The 12,139-nt window shown below is 43.3% G+C and overlaps 1 protein-coding gene and 1 pseudogene across 1 annotated transcript in view; one reads left to right on the top strand and one right to left on the bottom strand.

Annotated features, from left to right (window-relative positions):
- Nucleotides 1-12,139, bottom strand: part of Brdt (bromodomain testis associated) — a 39,519-nt gene that overhangs the window by 18,762 nt on the left and 8,618 nt on the right. Inside the window, exons 6-11 of the mRNA XM_041642119.1 lie at nucleotides 8,764-8,892; nucleotides 7,916-8,104; nucleotides 6,415-6,587; nucleotides 5,989-6,269; nucleotides 5,751-5,876; nucleotides 5,507-5,683 (exon numbers count right to left, since the gene is read on the bottom strand). Coding sequence (XP_041498053.1) covers nucleotides 5,507-5,683; nucleotides 5,751-5,876; nucleotides 5,989-6,269; nucleotides 6,415-6,587; nucleotides 7,916-8,104; nucleotides 8,764-8,892 — 1,075 coding nt within the window. The remainder of the gene's footprint in view (nucleotides 1-5,506; nucleotides 5,684-5,750; nucleotides 5,877-5,988; nucleotides 6,270-6,414; nucleotides 6,588-7,915; nucleotides 8,105-8,763; nucleotides 8,893-12,139) is intronic.
- On the top strand, nucleotides 11,204-11,614 carry LOC121441002 (annotated as a pseudogene).

Below are 12,139 nucleotides of genomic sequence, written 5' to 3'. Positions count from 1 at the left end.
TTCAAGCCTCTTCTACGTATTGAATCTGACACTTGATATAGTGACCAGTATGAAAAATAAATTTAAATGTCCTTGATTTATCTGTACATGAGTGTTTGCAGATGTTGATTTCAGGCAAAAAGAAAATGCAAATGATCCAACCACATTGTAATGTAGAACTAAGTACCTCTGGCCTACAGGGTCTCATCCTCATTTTAGGATTTAGGATGTCTTTAGCAAGTCTTTATCTTGAAACAGATTTAATATCTTGCTTGAAATGATAGTTAACTCAATCTCCTAGATGTTTCAACAAGACATTTCTTGGAAATCTGTACTCTACTGTGTAATTAGTCCTGTTTAATCAGGTAAAAAAATGAGTATGTTATTAAAAATGTACAAATAATGGGCTTTTTGGGTGATTCAGAACAAACAGCCTTAGTGCGCCTTATAACACTCATGAAGTTTTCAGTAGTATCGCCTATGCTGGCTAGTTTTGTTAATTTGACCCAAGCTACAGTCACCTGAGAGGAGGGAGCCTCAGCTGAGAAAATACCCCTCCAAAGACTGTGCTGCAGGCCTGTAGAGCATTTTCTTAATGAGAGATTGATGGGGAGGGCCCAGCCTGCTGTGCGTGGTATCATCCCTGGGCAGGTGGTCCTGATTCTATAAACCACGGGGAGCAAGAAGGTAAGCAGCACCTTTCCACGGGCTCTGCACCAGCTCCTGCCTCCAGGTTCCTGCCTGCTTGAGTTCCTGCCCCAACTTTCCTCCATGATGAAAAATGACATGGGAGTTTGGGTAAGAAAAGCTTCTGAATGCGTAAAGCTTGCTGAGCTGTTGTGTGGAGCATGGAAGACAAGATTGCCGAGAGCAGTGTAGACGAGGGAGACCTGGCTTGTCAAGTCTCCAAGGGAGGTTTGAGAGCCCCTTAACGATGTGATGAGGCTCATTTGGTATTGAGTCAGGAATATGTGGTTCTGGTTAACCGGGGCTGAAGAAACAGCTGTGGTTAGCAAGAGACCAGAACCACTGAAGTAAATTTTTGCTTTACTGGAACAACTGATGCTGGTCAGTTGGGGCTAAGAAATTAGCAGAGAATAAGAAGAGACCAGCATTACCGAAGTAACGTTTTCTGAAGAGTATTTTCTTGGAGTCAGCACCACAAGCTGTGTTCCAGAGGTGGTCAAGGTTGTCTCTTGTGCTGGCAGTCAAATTAGTCAAGAGTCACCCAAATGGTACTGGTTCTGAAGGCATGAAGGAATCATGGGGAGCAGCTGAGGCTTGGCTCTGAGAGGCCAGAGGAAGCCATTTGGAAGGTGTAGCTCAAGCTGCAGTGGAAGCCCTAGGACTGAAGGGGCCATTGCAGAGAAGTCGAGGCCTGGCACCATGAAAAGAAAAGGCTGTTGGTGAAAGTGCAACCCAGCTGCAGCAGGGACCCCAGCATTTTGGAGATGCCAGCACCATGATGTGGCCACCAAGAACAGCAGCAGTGGAGTGGAGCATCCTGGGCCTAGAGGACAAGCTTTGTGCCGAGCGGGTGGAGGCAGAGAAGTGAGCCCAGCCCTTTGGAGGAGCCCAGAAGGTCACTAGTGGATCTGAGACACCATACATTGTGTTAATAGACAGCTGGAGTTGTGAGAAGTTATTTTTTATTTTACAGGAGCCCACAGTTGAGACTTTAAACTTTTGAAAAGTTTTACAAAGACTTTGGATTTTAAAAGAAAGTTTGGATAAGAGACTAAACTTTTAAACATTTGAATTTTTAAACACTGTGGACCCTTTAAAATTTGGAATATTTTATATTGCGATGTTCATATCAATGCAAGATCTTGGGGATGAACAAGAAAGGAAGGTTGTGGCTGAACAGTGATGTGCTTGTGTATCAAGCTGACGAGGGTCAGAGATGCTGGCTGGCAAGGAGAGAGCCGCAACTGAGAAAACATTTCTATCCAATCAGGCTTTAGGCAGACCTGTGAAGCATTTTCTTAATCAGAATTGATGGGGAGGATCCAGGCCATTATGGGTGGGGCTACCCCTGGGCTGATGGTCCTAGGTTCTGTAAGAAGGCTGAATAAGTTATGGCAAGCAAGCCAGTAAAGTGTGCCCTCCACAGCCCCTGCATCAGCTCCTGCCTCCAGATTCCTGTCCTATTTGAGTTCCTGTCCTGACTTTCTTCAATAGTGAACAGCGATATAGAAGTGTAAGCCAAATAAACCCTTTCCTCCCCAACTTCTTTTTGTCACGGTGTTTCATCACAGCAACAGAAACCCTAACTAGGTCATTACTTTTAAAATGTCTGCCACACCTAAGCAGCGCACCACTGAAGCGGAACCAACCCATAACACAACAGGAATAGAAGCGGAGGAATCAGAAGGGAAAGCTGAGTCTGCCCAGACACCTCAAGCTGTAAAGCATTGTAACTAAAGGAAACAAAATTGCCTAGAGTCAAGCCACAGGACGGAGCCAGTGATCCCCTGCTGTGGAAGGGGAAGGAGCTGTGAGGCCCCACCTTTTACTGGAAGAGACAGCTTCCCCAATGGGTAACCACCAGTGAGGGATTCATACCTTTTTTTCTTTTGAGGGTAAAGTTTCACCCTTAATGGCACTCAATGGGATGGACACACACTTGTGCGCACATCCATGTACATATATACTCAGACACACACACAGAAGGGACAATTGGGGAGAGAGGAAGGGGATGAGCAGGAGTGGGAAGGGGAGACACAGAAGGTGGTTGAGTGTAATCAAAATATACACATGTATGAAAATGTCATAATAAACCCATTATTAAATATAATTAACATATGCTAAGAAAATTTTAACAAATGCAGTATGACAAGTATTAAAACATAAATTAAAAATAAGGATTAGCTTAATAATAAAGTATATAAGTCACCAAAGCTTCCAGAAAAACTGCTTCTGTTACCTAGACTCTTGAGATCACCACAGTACACTGTATCCATTCTAAACAAATCACAGAAAATCTTATTGATCCTTGCAGTGTAATTTTCTTGAGACAAGGTATCATTACTCGTCCATGCTGGTCTTAAGCTCATAGCCCTCCTGCCTCAGCTTCCTCAGTGCTGGGATTACACGGAAGTGCGACTATGCCTAGCTCCACTCTTATTACATGTCTTTGTTAATACACCGGATTTTCACCTTTTGGGGGTTAAATAACCCATTTCCACCAAACAGTGGAGGTCGGCAACGTGTTTGTCATCAGAGCTAAGACTGCCATGTGCAAGGACAGCTGTGCTTTTCACACCTTTACAAAGAAAATTACTCATAATCTACCATACAGTTAAACAGGGTTTCCCCCAAAAAGTAGATAGGCTGCAAGAGGAATAACGAGAGTCTGAGTCTAGCCTGGGCGACACAGTGAGATTCCATCTCAAGCAACAGCAAGAAACAATTTACAGCACCCACTGAGCAGAAACGGATCTCAGTGTAACAAGTCACAGATTCATTAGGTGGTCTGAGGTTTATATACAGCTCAGTGTTTAAACTGCTTGCCCGCTACATCAGAGAGACTGTCAATCTCTAGGACCAGAGGCAGGGAGAGAATTGGCTATTTTTATTTTTAAAATGTACATTTTAAAACAGTTTCTGAGTCAGTCTATGAGTGCAGACCTATGACTTCACTACTTGGGGTCATAAAAGCAACCTGGATTTTTTAAAGTATTATTTTATGCTTAGAAGTCAAATATAAGAAATACTTCTGAACAGAAGCTCTAAATGATTTAAAAATCTATCAGAATGACAAATTCTAACCAGAGCAAAAATTCTGTCCCATTTTACAAAATTTACTGCAAGTTCAAGAACGGCCTGGGCTACAGAATAAGTCCAGAGCGACCCAGGAAACTCAGTGAGGACATAGCTTACACACAGCACCACTGGCCTGGCTTCCTACACCACAGAACAAAACAAAAGCTCTCTGAGAAACATGACAGCAACCACGAATGCTGGTCATAAAATACAAATTTAGCAATGTTTTAAGATTAGAATTCTGAGAATGAGCTGTTCTGTTAAAGTCAGAAAATAGATATTGCACCATTTAAAGAACATATAAGTGATACATTTTCTCTTCAAGTAACATACTAGAAAATTCTATGAAGAGTTGGTATGGTACAGCACACCTGCAATCGCAGCATTTGGGAGACAGATGCAGAAGGATTGCTGAGTTCAAGTCCAATCTGGTCTACAAAGCAAGATAAGGCTACATAGTGAGAGTTGGACCAAAAAATAAAACTAAAAAGGAAAAAAAGAAAATATTCTAACTATTAAAGTACCTACATCGAAAAATTATTATATGGTATTTTTTCTAACACACAAAGCATTTATTGAATTTTAAAAGTTAAATAATTCAAACTAATAGAATAATAGTTTTATCCTACAAATAAAAGACAAAGTGCTGTAACTTATTAGGTCACAAATGCTTTATTCAATGAAATTACAATTGTAAATTGTTACAATTTAAAATACTAAATGCAACTTGGATTTTTTCCAATATTGTTTTATGCTTAGAAGTCAAATATAAGAAATACCTCATAATAAAAGAGCTCTAAGTGATTTTTAAAATGTATCAGAATGACAAATTCTAATCAAAGTAAAACTTCTTTTTGAATTTTACAAAATTTTTGTTCATCACTACGTACTCAGAAACGTGAAAACCAGATGCAGTAATTATAGCCACAGAAAAACAAACGAAACAAAACCAAAGGAAGACAGAGTTACTGCGAGCCAGCAGAATCTTGACTGTGGACTACACAGAAAGAACGCCCTCTAGCTGGAGTTTCTGTAGAGTTCTTTTCAATTAAAAAGGAGGAATGAACCTCACACAAAAAAATCTTATTTACAATAAAGCAAATTTTAGGGAAGAAAGTGCCCTGAATCCTGCATTTGCTGTTCGGTTAAAATACATCAGCATTGCCAAGCCAGCATCACGGTAGTGGGCAGTGACCACATGCCAGCTATGGAACTAGTAATGGAAAACAAACGAAGCATGAGCGACCTGGTTCAACACAACTGGCACCTTGTACAAGAGAATTTATTTTCCTATAGATGAAAGATGATACTCTATAGTTAAGAAACAGATAAAGTGAAATATATGCCCTACAAATATTGAGATGAGTGGCTTAATTCAAAACGACAGTTCAACTCAGAGAGCGGTGTCCAAACAGGACATACCTTACAACTTTGGAGTGCCCCGAAGTGCACTGGGAACACACTGAGATTTTCCAAATAAAGTTCCCAGAATCTCAAAAGTGCTTAAAGCAACGCAACACTCCCTGCTTTAAACCCAGTACATTTCCTAGGTAGCGCCCTGCGGGGAGTAAGCTTCCTTTGACGTGTCAGACCTGCAAGTCACCTCCTATACGCCTTTCATGCAGTATCTCTTTTAAGGAAAGAGTAACCCGTTTTAATAAGGATCACGGCACCCAAGCACAGGTCCTCCTCCCAAGCAGGGTCCCGTTGACTCTACGGGAAGGCCACTCCCCCCACCGGCGGGCGCCTGGGGCCAGCTAACCTGGTTCCGAGTCACTGCTGTCGGAGGAGCTCGAGTCGCTGCTGCTGCTCGCGGAGCCCGAGCTGTTGCTGTCGCTGCTGCTGCTGCTGCCGCAGCTGCTGCTGCTGTCACTCAGGCGGGACCCGCTCCCCAGCCCGGGCTGTGGCGGCGGCGTGGGCGGGGGCTGCGGCTTCTCGGCTGCAAAACAGGGAGCATTAACCCCCAGTCAGCGGTTGCCGGCGGGCACTGGGAAACCGCCATCTACCTTTTGCTGGACGTTTTGTTTGCCGTTTCCTACAGTTCAGCTGGTTGTTGACGTCCAGCAACCGCCTTTCCAGCTCCAGTTTTTTCTGGGAATGGAGCTCTTCCTTAGAGCGGACGACCTTCTTCACTGTGGGAGGGGGCGACCGTGAGAGAGGGCGGGGCGGGGCCGGGCGGAGTGGGCGGGGCCTCGCAGTAAGGGTTGGGAAGGGACTGGACGTGGCCGGGAGAGCATGGTTTACCTTGGGGCTTCAGTGACCGCTTCCGTAGACAGGCGAGGACATACTTTTCCAATTCTCTAAGTGTTGATGCCTTCAGAGTCTCAAAGTCAATCTCGATCTCGTCTGGGTTGGAGTTTCTCAGGGAAGGCTCCCTTGACTGTATTATATGAACTATGCGCCCAAGTTTTTCCCCAGGAAGTTTGTTTATGTCCAGACTCAACTGCCTTTTCTCATCATAGTTCATGGGCTTCGCGAAGTCTTCATCGTCAGATTTCAAAGGTGGTTTCTTCTTTTTTGGTTGACTGTAATAGAATTATACATTTGTTTCATCCTAATCAACTAATCTAGGTAGGGGGATGGAAACCAGGGTTTTGCATAGGCTAAAAAAGCGCAATCTATTACCAAGCTACCCTTCGGGCAAAACCAATTCCCGCTGAACGTACTTACTTGCTCTTGGGCCTTTCTTTTTGTTTAATTAGTTTAAGCTTTTTCTTTGTATTTTCATCTCTGTTATTAACCTTTTTTCTTTTCGGTGCCCTTCTAGACTTCTCATTCTTTTTTTTTAGCTTACGTAATGGAACTTGGGACAGAACTTGTAGCTGCTGATGAACAGCATTAAGCTGGAAAAGGAAAAAAAAAAACCAAAAGCCTTTAGGCATTCATGGATCATTGAAGCCACCAGAAAAACATGCTACTCCAAAGTCATCCCATCCCCCCTTTGTGAAATTCAGCTCATGTTCTGCTTCCTCCAAGATTTTGCTTCATTTTAGAAGTCCAGCAATTTGAAGGGTGTGTATAAAACTTCAAACATTATCTCATGCTCAACCTAAACTCTTACCATCTAAAACTGGTCCAGGAGGACTGAAAACATAGCTCAACAACACAGCACTTGCCCATGCAAGCTCCTAGATTTGAAGCTATCATTATAGATAGACAGACAGACAGACAGACAGACAGATATAGTATGGTGATAAACTTAACACAGCCCAAGAACAGTTAGCATTTCAAGGTGTTAAGGTTTCTTTCAAAAGGTTTTTTTTTTTAAATAATTGTGTGTGTGTGTGTGTGGTCACATATATACAAGTGTCTGTGAAAGTCAAAGGTATTGGTCCCTTTGGAGCTGGAGTTACAGGTGGTTGTGATTAGCCAGATATAGATATGCTAGAAATTGAACTCAGGCCCTCTGGGAGAACAGCCAGAACTTGTAACTGCTGAGTCACCTCTCCAATCCCAGTCTTCAGGCATGAGTGTTGTGGGATATTTTGTTTGTGTTCTGACAAATAAAGTTTGCCTGGAGATAGGAGGGCAGAGCTAGCCACTATTTAACCATAGAGGTCTGGAGGTCTGTACAGAGAGGAGACAGGAAGTGACAAGGCAGGGTGGAGACAGGATCCCAGCCTTTTGGACTGGAGGAATGGGAGAGGAAGGTCCCTGGTGGCTGGTCCTCTCATCCTCTGATTGTTTAGGTTTTACCCCAATATTTGACTCCTGGTTTTTATTGATAAGATTAATTAGATTTACGCTTCATAGGATCTCAGAACATGGTTAGTTTTATCATAGAAAGTAGCAAATGGTCTCATTTATAAAAGATCCCACATTGTGCTATAATACATTTCAATAAGAATCAATCACTCAGACTAGGAATGTAAATAGAATTGTAAAAAATTCCCAGACATCATGGTACACACCAACAATTTCAACACTTGAGGTGGAGGCAGAAGATCAGAAGTTCATTACAAGCCAGGGTAGACAAGACAGTTTCCAAGAGGAGGAAAAAGGACGTGGCTCTAGAATTGAATAGCATATAGATATTTTAGTAGGAAATATTAGACATGGCAAACCTGCCTGGCAGTAACTAAAGTTATAGACAGTGAGCGACTTAAATACAGCAGCTGTAAACCTACGCGTCTGTCCAGGACCAGCAGCCCAGGGACCACAGGAACACTACCTGTTCCTGAAGCTTGGCAAGGTGCTGCACTCGCTCGTCCTCGGAGTCTTCAGAAGAGCAGTCCTCGGAGGAGGCCGCGCTGCTGCTCTCTCTGCCGAGGGCTTTCACACTGCTTGTCGTAAGGCGATGTGCGTGAGTGCTCTCAGCAGGTTCGTCAGGAATCTTGGCAAAACGCATTTCAAAAACATCCTATAATGGAAAATTAGCCTGTTCATTTTTTTTTTTTTGGTTTATTTTGAGACAGTTTCACCATGTCCAGCTAGGCTGGAACTTGAAATCCTCCGGCCCACCTCCAGAGTGCTGGGATTGTAGACGTGTGCCACCTGGTTTGGTTTTCTCCATTTCTGATTTAATACAATTAGAACATTTTAAAAGCACACACACGGGCATATCTGGGGCAGGCTTCTTTAAGACACCAGAAGAAATGCAAGATGACACTTCTTCCTGTCTGTCTGTCTGTCTTGGCAAATTTCCTCCCCATTTCTCAGCAGTATTGACCTCTCATATTACAAAGGGAACCAGATCAAGGGCTGGGTAGTTAGGTAAGCCATATCGTAAATATTCAACCTTTTAATGACTCAAGACTGGGCCCTTTTCTAAAGCGAGCCAGGTGCTCAGTTGACTCTGCAAGGAACTGACTGCCCTCTCTCACTAATGAGGCATCAGTTTCTTCTGCACAGTCGGCTTCTTCATTTTAAAATGCGCTACTAAAGGTTGTAACTCCAGGAATTTTAAACCTCTACAGTTGAATACATCCTCTGTAAACTGTTTAGTACTATTTAAGGACAGAGGTGTCCCTGTTGTGACATGCTCAGAGCACAGAGCATTCGCCGTGAGTAAAGGCTCACCTGAAGCATTCTACCCATTGCCACGACTTCATGATCTGGAGGGTTGTATTTGTAGCAGTTCATAAACATTAATCTGACATCTGCAGCAAATTCATGTGCATCCTTATATTCTTGGTTGTCCATTTTCCCCTAATAAAAGAAAAATTAGAAGGATTCAAGGCAAGTAAAGTCAATTCACATGAAGCAATTTAGACATAAAGAGAAATGCAGAAAAATGACAGAAAATACTTTCAACTTCTGTATAAGATGGTAGAGTGTCAAGATAATAAAAAAAATTAGACTTAATTCCAAAGAGAGGAAAAACTTTTGAAAATCATAAACAGAATGATAGGGCAGCTGAAAACTATGGAGAAACCGATGGGCAACACAGCAAAAAGAAGCCAAGGACAAACACGGGTCCAGCAATATGGCTCCCTGGTTAGCAGAGAGGAAGCAGAAGCTACATCCAGAAGATAAGCCAGGCAGCCCCAGTGAGACATACTTGGTCGTTCTATCCACGGGATAAACCCACGGCTCTCACAAGCCTCAAATCCAATTGTGGCCCTTTCTGGGAGAATGACCTTTTAGGCAGGAGGGGTCTGCTGTGGGAGAAGTCCCATGGCTCAGAGGGCCGTGCCTAGATCTCATTAGAGCTTGAATTCAATCTGTCATAGCTCTAACGTGGGAGACAACTCTAGGAACGGCTGCTGACAACAGGGGCACAGTACACACCAAGAGTGTGAGTGACAAGAGACCTGACCCGGCAGTGCCATGTCCAGAGAAGACCTGAGCCTAAGGTCAAGGGGTGGATCAGCTTGTGGGGCCACCTATCTGCCGTGTGGGGCCACCTATCTGCCGTGAGGTCCGTGTATCTGGCCCAAGACCTCCGCTGCTCCAGTGGGCAAATCTGTGTCTGTAGCCACACCCCTCCAGCTAGGGACTGATGCCCTTGCAGATCTCAGCACTGGTCGCTTTTCCTTCTCTCAGTGTGCTTGGAAGAAACTTTCGGGCCAGGACGCTAGCTACCCATGGGCCAGGAGTTTCCAGAGAGTAGGAGAACCTGCTCAGTGCAGACTAAAGTGTGCAGTTGACAACGGAGATCACTGGTTTTCAAAGATAGGAAAATACTGAGGTGATGGCAGCTCTGATGGACACAGCACACGAGACCCATTAGAGGTCACAAAGTCAGCTGCTCTGTCCCTGCAGTTAGCCACCTCAGTTTCCAATGGTCAGGAAAGAAGCCACCACTTCTGGCTTTGGCTCACCGCGGCATGCATGACTCCCATGTGGCGGCCAGAGGACAGCCTGTGGGAGTCAGTTTCCTCCTCTACTGTGTGTGTCCCAGGAGTCAAACTCAGGTTCTCAAGACAGACTGCAAGTTTACCTGCTTAGCCATCCATCTGTCCCTATGGTTTTTCTAATTTTTAAGAAATAATGCTCTGATTTCATTACCTTTTTAAAAGTCACTTTAAAAATTAGATGTCCCTTTTCTCTTTTTCCTGATTTTACCTGATGTATAAAAAAAACCTTGAAGTTCTTAATTTTCTATTCCACTAACATTATATAACTTATTTTCTTGTTATTGAGTAATTTTTTCCATTTAAAAAATTTTCCCCTAGTATGTACTTTCTCCTCTTTCCTTCATCCTTGCTTTTACTTCTCCTCTTTCTCTGCCCCTACCATAGCCTCATTCATTCGCTATTTTCACATTTAATTATTGTTTTTAACTTTAAACATACTCTACATTAGCTTTGCCATTTCCTGACTATTAATGATATATTAGTGATCTTTAATCAATTTTCACTGCACTTCTAAATCTCATGTTTAAAAGTTGTTTTCTCCTGTCCTGGTGCTGTGGGGAATTGAGCCCTAAAGGGCAGACTGTTCACTAAGAAAAAAAAAACCAAATTAAACTCGAGATATCAAACAAACAGATGTATAAATCACAACACCCAAAACCAGTAGACAGCAAGAAGACATCTCCAAAAAGAGTGTACCTTTCCTTAACTGCTGAGTTCAAAGACACTGTGTGAAGATTTCAAAAGTTTACTAGTAAAAATGATCAGGACCTTAAGGAAGACACAAAAACAGAAAAACAAAGGAAAGAAGTCAATCACAGACCTGGAGGGAAGGAAGGTCAGCGACTCCAGAGAAAGTGAAAAGGAGGAGGAGTCCATATGGCCTTGGGCAAAGGTCACCATTCTCTCAGTCAAACCCAAGAAGACAGCTTGAGAGGATGACCCACAACCAGCTTCCTACTACACAGGGAACAGAGGAATCCCCAAATCTGGAAGGAGACAAGGGAACCCACTCTTTTCACTCACACTCAGTACCGCACTTTAATCTCAGAAGAAAACAAGATAGGTACCAGTAGGGAAGGGAGGACCAGATTGCCCTCTACTTAAAAGCCCATCAAGACTCACCGGGAGGCGCCCCCTCCCTTTCTGCCTCCTATGCCGCCATGGCGCCCGTGAAAAAGCTTGTGGTGAAGGGGGGCAAAAAAAGAAGCAGGTTTTGAAGTTCACCCTTGATTGCACCCACCCTGTAGAAGATGGGATCATGGACACTGCTAATTTTGAGCAGTTCCTCCAGGAGAGAATCAAGGTGAACGGCAAAGCTAGGAATCTTGGCGGAGGGGTTGTGACCATCGAACAGAGCAAGAGCAAGATCACTGTCACTGCCAAGGTACCTTTCTCAAAAGGTATTTGAAATATCTCACCAAAAAATATTTGAAGAAGAACAATCTCCGAGACTGGTTGCGTGTTGTCGCCAACAGCAAAGAGAGCTATGAGCTGCGCTACTTCCAGATTAACCAGGATGAAGAGGAGGAGGAGGATTAAGACGCATTGGTCTGGAATGTTTTGTATTAATTCATAAATACAATTTAAGAACAACAACAACAAAAGACTCACCGGAAACCTCAGGCCTCATACATACTGTAAGCAATGCAGCAGGATACAGAAGTGACATAAAAAAACCAATAGTTTTTCTAGCACACCAATAATGAATTTACAGAGAAGGAAACTGTGTGTGTGCACACAAGCATGTGGGGTAGGGGGCCCACCATAAAATGCATTCTGAAAGAAGTACTCCAACAGCTTAATACATGAGAAGCAAGAATGGTAGTTTGCATGGTGTGGTATCAGAAAGCTCTATGAAGCAGAGGAAATTGTCTGCAGAGTGAAGAAATAGATACCCAGTGAGATGAAAGAAAACCCTGGCTGACCACACATCAGGCCACTGGACAGACAGCTAGTGTCTCCCCCCACACACATATGCACACACAACAAAACCCTCTCTTCATCCCAAACAGACTACTGAATCTAATGGAGAGTTCTTAAGGGAAGACAGCCAAATAGCCAATAAATATTTGACAGTGTTCAATATCCTTATCCAT

The sequence above is a fragment of the Microtus oregoni genome, unplaced genomic scaffold (genome assembly GCF_018167655.1).
Source record: "Microtus oregoni isolate MIOR12 unplaced genomic scaffold, Mior012 000072F_ref0000427, whole genome shotgun sequence".
NCBI classification, from domain to species: Eukaryota; Metazoa; Chordata; class Mammalia; order Rodentia; family Cricetidae; genus Microtus; species Microtus oregoni.
The sequence above is the reverse complement of the archived record's forward strand: the minus strand, read 5'-3'. Positions and strand labels throughout refer to the sequence as shown.